Source organism: Chiroxiphia lanceolata, chromosome 7 (assembly GCF_009829145.1).
Source record: "Chiroxiphia lanceolata isolate bChiLan1 chromosome 7, bChiLan1.pri, whole genome shotgun sequence".
NCBI lineage: Eukaryota > Metazoa > Chordata > Aves > Passeriformes > Pipridae > Chiroxiphia > Chiroxiphia lanceolata.
In genome coordinates, this window is record NC_045643.1 from 17,033,432 (window position 1) to 17,050,065 (window position 16,634).

The following is a 16,634-nucleotide window of genomic DNA, read 5'->3' on the forward strand; positions in this document are numbered from 1 at the left end:
TGAAGAACAAGAACCTTATGGACATCCTGCTCTCCACCACTTCTGACAGCCAGGCCTTCTCTACTAACGGCAAAAACGTCCCCTTGACATTTGGGGTTACTGAACCTAACAGGTTAATGGAGATTACACGGATTTCACAGCCACAGAGGTGCTATTCAGTCAATTAGAGGTACAAGTTTGTCAATTATATGGACTATTTCTAAAAACCACATTGGATCTCAAGTCTGTATACATGATGAAATTCAAAAAAACCTATCAGAGACATACAGAGATGTGATGGCCACAGCATGAAGTAAATATGCCTTGAGCTTGGGGCAGTATTAGCTTTGAGAATTAAATAAGCAGCAAACATCATGCAAAATGTTACAAGACAAACATGCATAACAAGTGACAAAAGGTATGAATCATGCACAGTTCCCACAGTAAGCAGACAAACAGATACTGTACAAACATAGACCAATATAAATAGAAGTACAAGTAGCAGCACTCTACACAGGACTTTCAAAGTCCTCAAGTCCTTTAGGCTCTGGCACTCCAATGACAATGTAAGGCAAATCAGATGCAGGAAATAAGTCACTGATTTTGGCAGAAATAATTCTTTAATTAACCATTTAGCTAAATAGAGCTACTTTAGCTACATAATATTTCAAAAAATAAAATGGAATTGACATCTTTAGTTTAGAAAATATGACATTTTACCTGAACAGCAAGGGAAGATGCATTATCAGAAAGCAAAATTTGTTCATCTGTTGAAAGAAAAAAACCAACACACAATTACAAAAAAACAGCGCACATTTAGCTACTGACCTGTAACTGTAAACCACTCTGGGTTGCATTTCTGACACATAAAACAAGGAGCACATATATAATTATTATGCAGCTGGACTAAAAAATCTGTGATACGAATATTAAAAAGATTTTTAAAAAAACAGGATTTTTTCTCCTGCCAATGCAATTGCACTTATCATATAATACCAACAATATACAATAAAAAACGCTCACAACTAAAAATCCAAATGCTTGACTTTTATGCCAATTACTCTTCTTCTAATCAAAGTTAAATAAAATCACATCTTCATACCTCCTCTGGCTAAAAAGTAAAAGTATTCAGAAACCTATAAAAGCAGCTTGCAGTTAATATTGCACACTGTGTCTAGGTCTGTCACACAAAAGAAAGATGACAAGTTCACTGCAATAAAAATTCCATGCTTAGAAGACTAGGGCTGCTACCTATTAGTCTTCATTACTTTGCAGTCTTCTGACAACTGTAGCAGGCTGCTGAGCCCCAAATGGGGGCCATAATGTGATCTGATGATATATGAAGAGCTGCTAAAGGGAGCCTGAACCATCCTAGCCTATACATTTTAACAGTTCCTTTTTACTGAGAGCCCACTTTACCACAAGACTTCAAAAATCTGCTGCCTCAGCTATTGGTGCAGTAAATCTGCCAACTGTGCCTGCAACCACATCATTTTACACTGCCTACAGCAGCCAATATAATGAGTCAATAATAAACCAAGGACCTTATAGGCCATGAATAGCTGGTTTATATTGGCAGATGCAAACATAGCTAAAACCTCTGACCAGACAAACAACACAAAGGACTCTTTTAACAGTTTCTGTGCTTCCTTGCAGTTAATTATCTTAGTGCATATATAATGTGTTCTCTAAAAATAAAGTAATTATTAATTGCCAAAACCAGTGTACCCACCCTTCAGTTGCTGATACAACGCAGCATTTTCAGGCCAAGGCTCTGCGGCTGTGGAAAGAGGAGACATTAATTACTCAAGACAAACAACAATGTGCTTGCAAATGCTAACTGAACACGAATGTTACCTAGAGCAGGAACTTAAACTGCAAAGATGCTGATGCAAGATTTAAACGTGCCCTAAAAATGTCCCACTGTCACTCTCTTCTCCCATACTTCTCTCTCCTGCTCACAGAGGGACATCACAGAGCAGAAAGTCCCAAAATGTAATGTTACAAGAAGAGCTGAAGTTCAAGCTACATTACAGAACAGCCTTGTAATTCTCAAGCAGCTAAAGCAGCTATTTTCCCTCCACTGTAAGGACATCCTTGTGCACATTCTCATCCTAATTCTGGCCACTTCCAAGAGCAACTATTTATTAAGATACTAAACAAAGAATTCTGTAGAGAATAGAACAAGACACAGAGGAGAGAGGCACAAACCTCCAAACCAAGTGTCAAGAACGCTCTGGGGAAACAGAAAAGCTTTCTGCCTTTTGAAGTTATGTCCTCACACAACATAATACACACTAATCCAACTGCTTGGGCATCTCAGAAATGTACCCACCAGGGTGACTGGGGCTACCTATCACTTTGAGTTATGTACAGATCAACCCTAACATGGGAATGTCAATATGCATTCAAAAAACTGCATCATCAGTTGTTCAAAACAGTTGAGCAGTTGTTAAAAAAAAAAAAACGAGACAAGGAAATAAAAGACAATCACATCTTCCAGTTGAGAACTGTTGTGTGTAATCAAGCATACACCACTTGAGTATATGGGAAGGCAAAAATAATAATCAGTACCAATTTACTGTTAATAGTAGCATTAAGGTAAGAGTTCATCATTGTTTTGTCTCCATTACATTTCTTGTTAATGTCTGATTAAAAATCTATTTTTAAATATCAGTTCAAACCTTGCATTCTACCCAAAATAGTTATTTGGAAGCAAAATTAATGCTCTAATCATGTAAATTATTTTTTTAACGCTATAATGTCTATAAATAGCTATGTGTGGTTTAAGCAAGTCACTGGCTTCAGTAAGGTCATTCTTTGCACTTCTGCCTCTAGAACTCAAAGAAAAAAATTTTTTAACTATCATTCCTTTTGGATATTCATGAAGTATTAACTTTTATGGAAGTCACATAGAATATAAAGCTTAAAACACTGTACACAGTTTTGTGAAGGTCACTGCCTCTAACATTAAGGCACAGAGCCTATCAGAGCTATACTTGTATGGGCATGAGAAAGCAACTAATCACATTTAAGTGTCATGAAAAAATGTTTTATGTTTTATTGTAGCAGCTATTGGTTTTACGCCCCTCCATTACAGTTTTGCCCTGGAGTAAAAATTCTTGAGGTGGAAGTACATTTACATCTTTAAATAAAAAGAGACTAAGATAGTGTCTGCCGTACTACGACCTTAACCGTTTAAAATAATTTATCTAACATACCTTTCTTCAAGTCCACTGAAGTCTTGTAGGAGCAAATGGAATGAGGAAATTAAGAATGTTATTACTATATTTTAGCAAACTTATCAGTGCTGGACTCTGAGATACTTACAAAAGTTACTAAGTCATGAAGGTTAATCTTGTAAATGCTCCAGCCAAACAGTGAAAACTTCCCTTTTACATGCCCACAATGGCACAGAGAGCTTCAACTCCACGGGCCCATTCCTACTGAAATTTTTTGCCTGATTCTCTTCTGACTGAAATGTCAGATTTTTAACTAACTCTTGGATTCCAGCCCAAACTGGAACTGGCCTATTTTTTACGCAAGCACATGGCTGAAATATTTCAGGACCACGAAAATTAAGCAGACTCTTCATTTTCCAACAAAAGAGCTCGGTATATTTCAAGAAATTCTGATGCTAATTCCAGTCTGATTTTGGCACTAAGCTATATGCAGCCATGGAAATATAGAGAGAGATATACACACAGACACAACAGCTTTTTGGCACACAGAATCCAAAACTAAACTGCTGATAAGGCATGCCATATCCATGCTATAAATTGAAACACAAGAAGAATGTTGTTTGTAACTCGTTTGCCCTTATCAGCTTGAATCTTACTTCCCCAAGCTACTATCACTGACACATTTCCATGGACCGTATCTGTTGACCCTAATTTCATTATATGAAATCCTTATCTAACGGCCTTAGTACACAGAAGCACACACCCAACTTGGGGGAAGGAAAGGACAAGACTAGTTCAAACTCATTCACAGTTTAGTTGTGTACTAACATGGCTTTTGACAAGTAAATGAAATAAGGACAAACAGCCACACGAAAATCTCAGCCTTCATTATCAGTACAAACTCCAAACTTCAGCAGTTCTAAGAAAATGAATGAATAATACCCCCTGCACTTGGCACTTGACAGTCTTCACAGGGTGGTCATCACAATTCTGACCAGGTTTGGATGAGGTAGACACATGTTCACAAACCTTGAACCAAAGCCTTCAGTTCTTTGTATGCAGAACAGATCAAAGATAGCTGATTTCACTATCACTACACAGACCGGATTTTAAAACAATCAGTTTCACATTAAGATTCAATCATATCCTAGAAAAAAGAATTCTGCAGTATGCATTCAGAATTGCATCATCTTCAGTGATACCAGGGATACAAACACAAAGTCTGTGCAATCCTCTGGAAATCAAATAATTAAATATCCATTCACTTCAATACCTTCCAATTTCTACTCATTCTCCTTCTTCCAAGACATTTAAGAGTATGAAATAATTTTTTTTTCTGATGGAGCAAGAAGTTTAAATCTACACTGCATCATGAGAGGTCCAGGCTCATAAGGTACAAGCTAAATTTCAACTATCAGCTCCCATGCCACCTTTAATTAGCTGTAAGGTGAAAACATGCAGCTAAGGGAGACCAGAGCCCCGCTGGGGAAGAGAGGAGGAATCGTTGAAGGGTTGTCACATGCCTCCAAAAGAGGAGAAAGTGTGTAACATCTTTAATGTACGGCAATGACTCTTGCCTTATGAATGTAGGTGAAGACATAATTTGTAGAATAATAGGCACTAATATTACACGCTGCTTCAGTTCTGTCATATTTCCAATCCATCAAGTTGATTAATGCTATAATAACTCCTCACAAACTTATCATTTGTGCACTAATGAAGTCAAATCCAGTTTATCCTTCGGCAACTATAATCTTCTGGTCTGTAGATGTTCATTTTCCTGCTAACCACGGCTACCGTGGCACTTGGTATATAAAGAGAAAATTAACAAATGTGATGTCAATTCAGCTTCAGAAGCCTTCAACACAGAACCACGTTTATGTGTTAGATCCTACGCAACAGACATTTTTATCATTAGTTGCTCACAGGATGAAATAACTGCCTGGAAGCATGTCTTACAAGAATAGCTTCTCTACATTTCTCAAGAATAAGGAACTATTTGGTTCTTCCTTCTGCCTCCATAATCAGAGGAATTACTATTGTGTGGTTTTCAATGGGTCTGTCTCCCAAGCTTGTAGTCTTCAGTAAAAATTGTTTTCCCGTTTTCCCACCCTACTGAAACTTTTCCCATGGTTAACAAATTCAAATATTTAGTCTTTCATGTGGATTGTCTGCTGTTCAGGACAAGCAAACCTCATATTACTGTCTTTCCCTACTTTTCCTCTACCACACTGCTTGTTGATAAAAACAATAAGACCAGTCATAGGAAACAACCACCTCTGGGATCAGTGCCCCTGTTAACTTTGGCTGAAAAGAGCTCGAGTTCAAAAGTTACAGGGAAGTGAAAATTAAAAGGAGATAGACACTGCATAAGCCTTGTTATCCTAGGTGCTGAGAATTCAGCAGATACAGTACCCCAACAACTGGAAAAGTCAAACAGCAAGCAGACCACCTACACCAAATCTTCTTTGTTTTTGTGGATGACTAAAAATGCATGAAAATTTCACTAAGCTCAATGTGTTTGTTAGTCAAAGTGTTTTAATTATTAACACTTTAGCATAGGAAATCAGATTTCAAGGTGATAACAGGGTTCTTAGGTATCAAATTAGACTTTTAGAAAAAAATTCTGTGAACTGGTGTGTTGCATGTTCCCAGTGGAGTTTTAATTACTCGGGTTTGTAACTATTAAAACAGATTCCTAACTCCTCAGCTGTCACGTCAGAGAATGACAGAAAATACATAATTTCTGCTCTTACAAAAAAACTTTCAAAACGCAGAATGAGTCATGACAGTCTCATCAAATTCTTTGACACTAAAAGTGTGTTGCATTAGGTGCATTTTTCAGATTCTGTGGTGAAATGTTTTACTTGAGCAACATTAAGGCCAGAGACAGATATTCAAATAGCAATTTGATTTCAATGTTTCCAGATGTTTCAGACTGACATTTCAACAGTAAGACTTTATCCACCCAAATACTTTTGGGACAGTAAGAGAAAAGAATGTACGTATGCTGTACAAAGAAATACTTTAGAGCACTGGACCCCACTGTGAAGAGGGGACCAGCAGCTCACCTGAGGCCTACACACATCTCAGTTCCAACTAAAGCTCTCAAAATAGGACATACTATATTTGCACAGTGGTGAATTTTAATTCAAAGAATGAGAGGCTGCAACAACATTCCCCCAAGCAAGAGGAAGCACCGCATTCCCAAGACACTCTACAGTGCCTCAGTCCCACCAATTCCTTGCCTGAGCTGTTCAGGGTCTATTTATGAGTGTATAAAACTTGGTTTCAACTCCTACACTCTGAATTAGTGGGAAACCATTCATCCTGTGTCAGCACTGCCTGGATGGATGGGGAAACAGATATTTTCATCCACCTTCCCCAAGCAGCTTCACAATGATGAAAGAGACATAATGAAATAAATGGTTTACAGTTATGCCTTTAATCCTGTTACTTAAAAAAAATAAGACTCTGAATGTGAAAATGGGAAGCCACAAAACACTTTGCATTTTAAATTGTAGAATATGCTAAACACCAATTTAGCCATTTCAGCAGTCTAGTGTGACTAGCCATTTTCAGCAGTAGGGGCAGTAGGGTATGAGCTGTCATCTGCCCTGCCAATCTGCCATTCATTTAGCTTGTTGTCAGACTGGGGCATTCTTGACTATCAGCCACAGACAAAATTCAGAGACCTCTGGATCCAGGCATCACGCATGCTGCCTCTGCATGGGAAATGAAGTTATCAACAAGTTAAGAAGTTTTTGTAGCAAAACACTCAACTTGAAATTAGGCTGTTTTCAGCTCTTAGCAACACCGTAGAATTCTGGTGGGACGAGAACATTTTTGGAAGGCAGTGCAGATAGAAATAATTTTCTGTTATAAAAGTAGCCTATGCCTAATAAGAATCAAGGCTAAAGAATTAATACCAAATGTTACTATCTTGTTGATTATTTAACAAGTACTGAAATTATACAGTGAGAAGTAAATCAAGACAATTTTTTTCCCCAAATATCATATAAACTAAAATTTACCAAATTCTCAGTATGCCACCAATTTATCCTTTAATATCTTCTTTCCATTCTGTAACTCAGTAGACTAACAATCTCTTCCATGCAGTTCACTGTGTGCTGTTGTCTAGGTAAGGCTAAGACCTGGCCTGGGAACATCTGACCTTCTCAGACAGAGCAATTGCATGAAATGTTATGAAGTTTTATGGATCCTATAAAATAACGACTACTTCTCTAAAATAACCATATTTGCATGGATCAATTTCCTTTTTGTTACACTCTTCTTAAACACTTTGATATTAACTTATAAGAAACGGAGAAAAGCTAAAATATCTGTATTTACCAGTTTGGTTCACATAGCATTAAAGGCCTGCTAAAATAGCCAAGAGGCAAGATAACCTCCATTTAAAAAAGCAAGCAAAAATAGTTGGCATTAATTTGAATCTGTATTGCAGTATTACAGCTGGAGAGATTAACTTATGCATTATTTTCATATGAATTCCTTCAGCCTCTCCCTAGGTACAAATTTGATTAAAATATAATGAGGATTCTCAACACTGTTTTCTCACAAGTGTAAACACTAAAAAGAAATTTCATCTTACATCTGGGCAACATCCACATCCAACAACATTACTTACAAGTCTTCAAAGATTATGAAGCAAACATCTTAATAATCAGCAGGAAAATAGTTACCCTTTTTGCTTTCCTAGGACTGCTGATATGAGGGGGACCTGCTGCTCAATATGCTCTAGATACAGTAACCCAAAGAACAGCACATGGAAAGCTGTCCCCAGATTGCAGAAGGAAGGAGCCACTTGATGTTAAAATGCATCAAAAAAGAAGCAGTTGATCACTTCATTCTCTTCTAATACAAATCACTCATAATTTAAAGTAGCTAAACATTGTTTAAAAAGAAAATGCCAGGAACTGGTGTGTTTCTATATCTTTATTTCAGGAAGTAAATGGAGGGGTACATTTTGACTAATACAGTGAAGCTGCAGCCACTTTGGAACCAAAGCAGTTAAAAGTATACATCTCGTACATTAACAGTGATCAATAAAGGAAGTAGGAGAAAGTTGTGAATTAGCTTCCTTAAGACCCACCACTTCAACCCACCCACACTGACAATGTCATATATTGGTCTGATCCTGCAAACTAACAAGGGCCAAGAAAAAATTAAGCATCAGCAACCCCGTGGCTCTGCTGACAGAGGACCAAAATGTGTTTCACAGTGCCTTGCCAAATGAAAAGCAACTTTCACACTAGTTAAACACTATACATTAAATTATGTATCAAATAATTACATCATTTGCTTAAATCTGTCCTTGGTCTCCTTCACAGAGATGTTACAATTCAGATAAACCATGACTGTTCAGTAACTATTGACTGAACAGACAGTCAATGTAAAGACTCAATCTCAGTTGCAATTCTCAAATTTGAGTTTCCTGTAGCTGCACCACTGTGAGAGTCACAGCATGTGACATTACCACAGCAGCCATTCAACATGACACAATCTGCTTCTTCACCCTCCAAGAAGGCTATTAATTGCATGTATTTAAGCAATAGTCCAATTCTGTTACTGTCTTTGAGTTGACTTTCCGTCCATGGTTCAATCCTCTAGGGTGCTCAGCGCTCTCGCTGCTAGGGCAGGCCACAGGAGGGAGATCCTGTCAGGAGAGGAGGCCAAAAAATCTTTACAAAATCAAATCCAAAAGCTGTTCCTAAATCAACACCTGGAACATCTTCAGGAAAATCAGAGAGCATGCCAGCTAAATGATCTCAAAAGATTTATTTATAAAGTCCTGACAAGCCGGAGCTATTTTACTTATTTCTGATATTCAGCATAAATGCTCCACCTCAAAGAAGCTCTGTAATTCTTAATATTAGCTTTTTATATATCTCTAAATCAATCCCTTTGCTTTGTGCTACTCCAGTCCTTTGCCCCTGACCCAAGAAGTCAAACTTCACACACAGGAGCTGTGAAGAATAGGACAGTGGAGGTAATTCATTAATGTCTTAAGTGCCTTACTGGATTGGGACATTTCTTAGCCATGATATCTATGTTTGTATATTTTAAATCAGGCCTTTGAAAGCTCTCATAGATTGAGATTCCCTCTTCTCTGTGGTAGTCTGAACTCCTCCTTCCCCAAGGACGTTTGCAGGCAGTCTGACCACCACTTCTGCAAAGTGCTGTAAGGAGCTCCCTGCTTTCTCATCCATAATAAAGATCCAACACATCTATCCCACCAGACAGGACCCCAGTATCCCATACCTGCTCCAAAAGCTCCTTCCCACACACACAGTTCCTGCTCACCCAGCCCCTCTGGCCTTTCATTAAGGCTCCCCTTCACTCTCTCTTTTCTGTCTTGCCCACAGCCCTAAACAAACCAGCACCAGTCTTGCAAAGGTGTAAGAAGAGCTGAGATCTCTAGGCAGGAGAGCTCTGCAAGGTAGAAATGCAAACCATTAGCACTGGTGCAGTCAGCCAGCCAAGCACTGCCACGGGGAAGGGGGAAGAGGCTGCTTTAGGGCTCGCAGTCTTTAAGTTGGCCCAAACCAGCACCCCTCACCTCTGGGAAACACTGCAGACTCCCTACTTCAAAACCTGAAAACATTTATTCTGTTCTCTTAATCATATCCTCACAGTCTTCCTCATTCCTTTTCCAAGGCTTTCAGTGAGAACACTCCAGTGCATCCAAAGTTTATCCAACATGGCACTCAAATGCAAAAAGAAATACACATGCAGCTGGACTTTGAAAGCTCTTGCTAGGAATGCAAGCACTGCATAGGTTTCAATGTCATTACACCACAGCCAGAAGGCAGAACTGTTAAAAATTCCCATCTCTGAGCATTTTTACATTCCAATTCAGTATGTACATTTCAATTTTTTTGGCTGGGCTTCCCCTGTCCCCAACGAGACTTTTCCTGCATTCTTTGCAGCATCATTTCACAGGCTTTATTACTACATAGAACTTCTTCCAGTTTGCATTAAAACATCCATGTTCACGCGACATCTGTGTGGTCTTCCTAATAACTAAAGACCAGGATTTAAAGGTAATAATAATAATAATATAAATTAATTAATAATAATAAAATTAAGAACCTGGCATGTACTTTCTCTCTGTCCTCCCCGTGGCTTGCATGCAGCTGCAGTTTCTCACTTTTAAAAGAGACAGCTGAAAACGCCCAGCAACGCAGCAACATGTGACTCCTGTTCAACTAGAGCAAAGGACAGCAACCAAGCTCTTTCATTCATTCTTGTTTTGAAAAAAAAAGTGACTCACATGGTCCAAACCTACAGAAACAGACCGTGTTAGTGCTTGAGGACCATCAGAGAACAGAACATCCAAGGACCAAAGACAAAAAAGGAGTGAGAAAGAGCAGAAAAATCTAATTCCTCTACCAAGTCATTCCTCTATGACCTCTTTGAGCTGAGCTCCTGAACAGCACTCTCATCTGAACCTCCTGTCCTGGTTTCATCAGCCAATGAAAGCTCACATGCAATTCAAACTGGACAATATCATACAGGTGTTACTTTTATTTTACTAATTTTGTTACTGTTATTTTGAGACCAATCTCATTTCTGGCATGAGAAAAGAAGACATTATTTTAGCAGAAAACATGTAACAATAAAATGCTGATTAGAAAAAGACTGCTTAATCTTAATGAAGCCAGAAACATCTACAGAAGCATACTCTATTATAAACTGTAATTATACTGCTACTTAAAAACAGGAAATAGCAATATCTCAAAATGAAATATGTACTGTACTATAATAATTGTGAAAGTAATGTTTTCCCTGACCTAAAAAAAAGACTGGATAGGCAATCCACTCAAAGGATTAGTTCAAATCAAGTCATGAAACATGTCTGAGCACAAGTTGGCAGGAGCAGCATAAGAGACTTCCTTATTGAAACTGAACAAGGGTTGAAGGATTCCTTGTAGCTTGACTACCAAAAGAGAAGCACACACATAAAAAATGCTGTAAGATAAAATCACACAGCCTGACAAATTTGGTATTTTCAAATAAACTTAAATTTTTCACTACAAGCACCTCTGCAGCAGACTTAAACAATCTGTGCTGCCAACAACCTATTATTGAGCAAGATTAACTATTTTTTTCACCTTAGACATGCAGGAAATGCTATCATTTATCTACGCACATTTTGATGCACAAAATGCATATTCAGTTTAAATTTTATGTCTTTATGTGTGGCAACAATTTAGGTGGTGAGGATTCATTCCCTATATATTTGTTCTCAGCCAAACTGCAGCTTGTCTCAATACATAAAACATGCACGTCAAAGATTTATTTGTGCTCTGGCATGTCACATTGGAGGTAGACTCACTATGAATGTAAAATATCTAAAGGCAGAAGGGCATCTGTTTTTCAAACTGGATTCATTTCCCTTAGTATTAAAACTAGCCTAGGACCCTTGGACATAACGGCAATAAACAGAAGTAATTTTCCAGAGATCAAAGGACAAACAAGGATATTATTTTCTCTCTTTTGATCACTGATCTAAAACCAGTGGTTTTGGGGGGAAAAAAAAGGTAAAGCATATGGAGTAATTTAGTGATCAATTAAACATATTTTCACCAATCTTTTAGAGATTATTTGAGCAGTCAGCTTCTCAAAACTACTAGAGTTAGAAAGATTAATGTTGTGGACCACTTGAAAGCTGGCACTCTAATTCTTCAACGCTCATTTCCTATCCTGTTAATATGTGGCTGACGCTGAGCTGCTCTAAATAAATTCTCCATCACATTATTCAGTTAATATTTTCTACAGTTGAGACACAGTATCAACCTCTTTATATTTCTGAACAAGCAAATGGCTGAATGCCACACTAATGCAAGCATTACACTCCAAGTGATTCAGTCATTGCTTTGTATTTAATCACTGATGCCTTAGAGCAGCAGGCCGTGCTCAGCATGTTCAGGTGCAAGTGTGTTGCACAGAGAGGGTGCTGCATTATTACAGCAGTGCAAGTTGGCTGAGCAACTGATGGTCACGGAACTGCTGAGGCTGGAAGGCACTTCTGGGAGGTCCAGGGTAAGCTGCAGCAGGTTGCCCATCTCCACTTAGGTATTGAGCAATCTCCAAGGATGGAGACTCCACAACTGCTCTGAGCAACCTGGTACAATGTTAAATCACCCTCACACCGGAAAAAGCTTTTCAGATGGTGTTTTCTATGTTTCAGTTTGCGCCGAGGCTGTGAATTGGCACATCAAAAGTGAATCCACAAGGCACAGGTGAAGACCGGTAGTAGTTTCAAAAAAAATATTCAAATACAGACACAAAAAGTCAGTGTGTAAAAGAAAATTATTATCCTCTTCCCTACTAAAACCCTCCCCTCAGCTTCTAAAACATTTCTGGAAAACAAACTGTGCTGGGCTGATTGTCTCAAACACTTGCATGCAAGTACCCATGCACTACAGCTGCTACATGTTAAGAGCAGCAGCAGCTCATTGCAACTGCTATGACAAAGAGACATGTTCATGAACAGGACCCTCGATGACAAGCCAGTGAAATTTCATTTTTATGAACATGGAAAAAATTCTCAGTCATTCTTATTTTTCCATCCATAACAGAAAGGCAGTATTCACAACCACTGATATGGGGTAGGACACTATTAAAATAAGTGTCATCGTTAAGTGGTATTTTTTCCTTGCGGATACAAGATTTTTCTTCCCCACAAATATTCCTAGATTTGGGGGATATTTATATCTTCTTAGTAACAGAATGAAATATTCCCCGTGTCTGTGTAATGTTTCAAGAAATCTAGAAGTGTGGTGGGTATTGGCCAAGATCCTGGATAACTTTTTTTTAACTGAAAAATCTTCAATATGAATAAATTGAGTGATTTTACCATTATTTAGTTTTAGACCAGGTACATAGTATAGACAAGCTGGAAGGGTCACAACCCACTGGCAAAGGCATTTTTTATTTTTAAGGCAGGTAACTGCTTTTGAAACTGATTCACTTTTGGGAAAGCAAAGAAAATGCCATAATTTTGTTTTAAAGAATGTTTCAGTGGACAGGTATGCAACAACAATTTGTAGTGTACCTTGAGTTACAGTAAGTAGCTGCATATCCTGCAGAAGTACAAGATTAATAAAATAAGCACCAACCATTTCTATTCTGAAAAAAATAGAGAGGCACTGCCGGTATTTTTATGTTAGAAGCTTAAATATTACTTTACCTATAAAAGGAAATTAGTATTATTCAACCTGTGACTGACAGGTAACAGATGAAGTGCTATGGCTTTAAGCTTACTAAATTGTAGGAGGGTCCAGAAGTACTTGAGCAGCTCTGATGCCCTCAAAGCACCACCTTAACAGTAAAATTGCTAACGCATGAGTTTGAGACTCCTATAAGCAGCATGTCACTACCCCAAAGGGGTAGTGAATCTCTCCAGGAATGGAAGAACACTTCAGCACAGAAGTAAAGAGCCAGTTGTTGCAAAACTTTGTCTTCTTGTTTCCCATTCTTGTAATTCCAGAAAAAAAATAAGCATTAGCAAGCTGTCACTCTAGAATATTCATAAAGGTCACAGAGCAGAGGAAGGTAGGAGAATCAAGATCTATTCACATGTATCATTAGCCTTAATGACAAAATAAATAAAATATACTAAAGAGATCATTAAAGGCAAGTAAATGGCATGAAGCAATGCTGATCATGACCATATCCTCCATATGCTGATGATCCAGGGCTCTGCCCCTCAGAACATAAGTATGGCTCGTGCTAACATTTATGAATTAACAGCTGACAACTCAAGAGGCCAGCACAACCTTCAAGCTTGTCTGTGGGTACCTCTGCAGACCTAGATTAAAGATCCACCACCTTCACATGACCTACATGTCAGGGTACATTCATAGTAGAGAATCCAATTCAGACTCTTATGTTTGGACCTCTACCAAGTGGCAGAAGACCCAGCTCCTGGGATAAAATCCCACCTTACTCCTCAACTGGTCAGTATCAATCAAAATGCTGTTCCCTTGCAGTATTTATTGTTTCTGAGCTGTGTTGCAGCTAAAAATCCAAACCAGAGAATAACAAGTGAGGAGAAACACGACCAACGACCTATTTCCAGCATGCAACATACTAACTGTATTTTGAATTTCCTAGCCAGGAATTATCCAAGGTTCACGTTTTGGTTTTTTTCTTTCAGAGCATAGTAATACCATTTTTTGCTAAATAACTCCCCAGTGAGGCACGCTTGTGTTTTATCTCACAGCTTACGTCTAGTTTGCACAGCCCAGCTTTAGCGGGTCACAGCAGCACCAACAGGTACCAAAGGTCCCGTCACACTTCTCAGCCTTACAGGGGGGACACAGGACACACGCGGGGCTCGGGGAGGGGGTGACGCCGCACTGAGCTCTCCTGCACAGCGGGACTCCACTCCAGCTGAGAGAATTATAACCACGACGTTCTTTTCTTGCACCACTTAAGCAAATTAAGTAGTTTTACAGACAGGGAAGTTATTAAATCGCAGTGACGACGCTCCCCGGCACAGCCTGGGCTGGGGAGCCCCGTCCAGCGAGGAGCTGTGCGGGGTGACCTGTGCCCGTCCCCAGGCGCCGGTCTCTGCACGGCACCGCCCGCCCGCCCTCAGCCTCCACCCCCAGCCGCTCCCCGCGGTGCCCCGGCCCCGTCCCGCGGGGTCACCCTGGGCGCGGAGGCCGCGGGAATTGGGCGCCGCCGCCCCCCCACGAGCGCGGCCCGGAGCGCGGCGCCCGGCACGGAGCGGGTCCCGGCGCGGCCCCGGCGTCCCGCCCGCCCCCGCCCCTCACCGGCCAGCTGAGTCACGAAGGCCTCGGCCACCAGCGACATGTCGCGGAGGGAGGGCGGGCGCGCCGAGGACACGCACAGGAACTGGGCGCCGCGCTGCCGGGGGGGCCGAGACTGCATCCGGGGCCGGGGCGGGGCCCGCGGCGCCACCGCCCGCCGGGCTGTGCTGGGGCTGTGCTGGGGCTGTGCTGGGGCTGAGCCCGGCCCGCGGCAGCGCCCGGCGCCCGGGAGCGACGGTCCCGCTCCTCGGTGATCCCAGCCTGAGAGCAGACCCCCTGGAACTCACAGCCGGGGGCCGTCCCCGCGGGGCACTGCCCGCTCAGCCGGCGCCCTCAACTGGGGCAGGGAGTCGCGAGGGCAGCGGGAACGGAATTCCGAAATGCGTCCCGGGGTGTCCTGGGGACGATAGGTTATCACTGAAGGGTACAGCTGCCTTTTCGTCATCCCGGGTTGGGAATCTTAATTCCAGAAGACAAACTCTGCATTTTGAAATGTACACCTTGCCTTTAAACAACCATTAATTTCTTAGTCTTAATTCTATAATATTAAGACTACTTAAAATTTTGGAAAATGCTATAAAATTACATACCCAATATGCTGACTGCAGAGAAGATAAAGGATATGTGAAATACTTATTCCCTTCTACAGTGCCTCTTGATCCTCATTTCTTTAGCCACATTTTAGTAAGAATTATCTCATTTTATCAAATAAGACTTTCTCTACTGTGAAGGACAGCTGGCACATGTTGCTCTTGTAAGGTAAAATCTTAAATATTTGAAGTATGAGAAAATATGGGCTATATAAATGTATTCGTGTTTACAAAGTATGTGAAAATCCTCTGGTGGCACTTACTATTATTACTAATTATATTCTTCGTGTAATAGTGGAAGCAGGCTATTAGAGCAGCAATAGCAGAAGAGCCAGTAAATACACTGTAACAATAGACTGAGGACTGGAAACAGATGTGGAAGAGAACTGATGCTTTTAAAACGCCGATGAAAGCTCCATTTCTAATTACAGTTGCAAGTTGAATAGCATCGAAATTACAGAAACTCTGAGCAGTCCTGAGAAGTTGAGTGGCTTTGTATTAAGAGATTACAAGAGTCTGAACTAAACTGGTGTGTGCTGTTTGAGTCCTTTCATCACCAGCAGTATTTAGAAGGCTAAAAACACGAGTCATGGTGCAAAAGGCTGAGCTTGAACTAGGTATGAGCTAGGCCAAATTAATATATTAGCACCCAACTAAAAAATAAGGTTTCTCTGTATAGCTCAGTTTGATACAAAGAACTCATCTCCAGAAACGGAGGTGGGTTATGCTAAGTCAGGGTGTAAAAATCAGAAAGTAATCTAGCAAGTATCAACAAATACATATCAAAAGAAATCTGTTGACAAATCCAAACAATTAGCCAAAACAGGACAAAAACTGAGTGATGCTCAGGCCATGCCTCCAACAAGTGGAGGCATGATGCTCAGGCATCTGTCTCTGGGACAGGAGATTGGAGCAGTGGTTTTTGTTTTTGCATTCCCAGTCCTCCTTGCTCCCATTGAAAGGACTGTTCTAGCAGAGTACCCTGTAGGAAATCCTCCAAAGAGATCTCCAGTGATGATAGCTGGCAGCAATGAAACCAACTCCATCACCACCTTCACCTTTATTCCATCTGCCTCTCT

General features: G+C 40.3%; 1 protein-coding gene across 1 annotated transcript in view; it reads right to left on the minus strand.

The window, feature by feature from the left end:
- The window catches only part of MTX2 (metaxin 2), a 34,348-nt gene extending 19,273 nt beyond the window's left edge, over positions 1-15,075 (minus strand). The window contains exons 1-3 of the mRNA XM_032693717.1: positions 14,969-15,075; positions 1,712-1,759; positions 700-746 (exon numbers count right to left, since the gene is read on the minus strand). Coding sequence (XP_032549608.1) covers positions 700-746; positions 1,712-1,759; positions 14,969-15,008 — 135 coding nt within the window. The 5' untranslated portion in view covers positions 15,009-15,075. The remainder of the gene's footprint in view (positions 1-699; positions 747-1,711; positions 1,760-14,968) is intronic.
- Between the last annotated feature and the right edge of the window lie 1,559 nt (positions 15,076-16,634).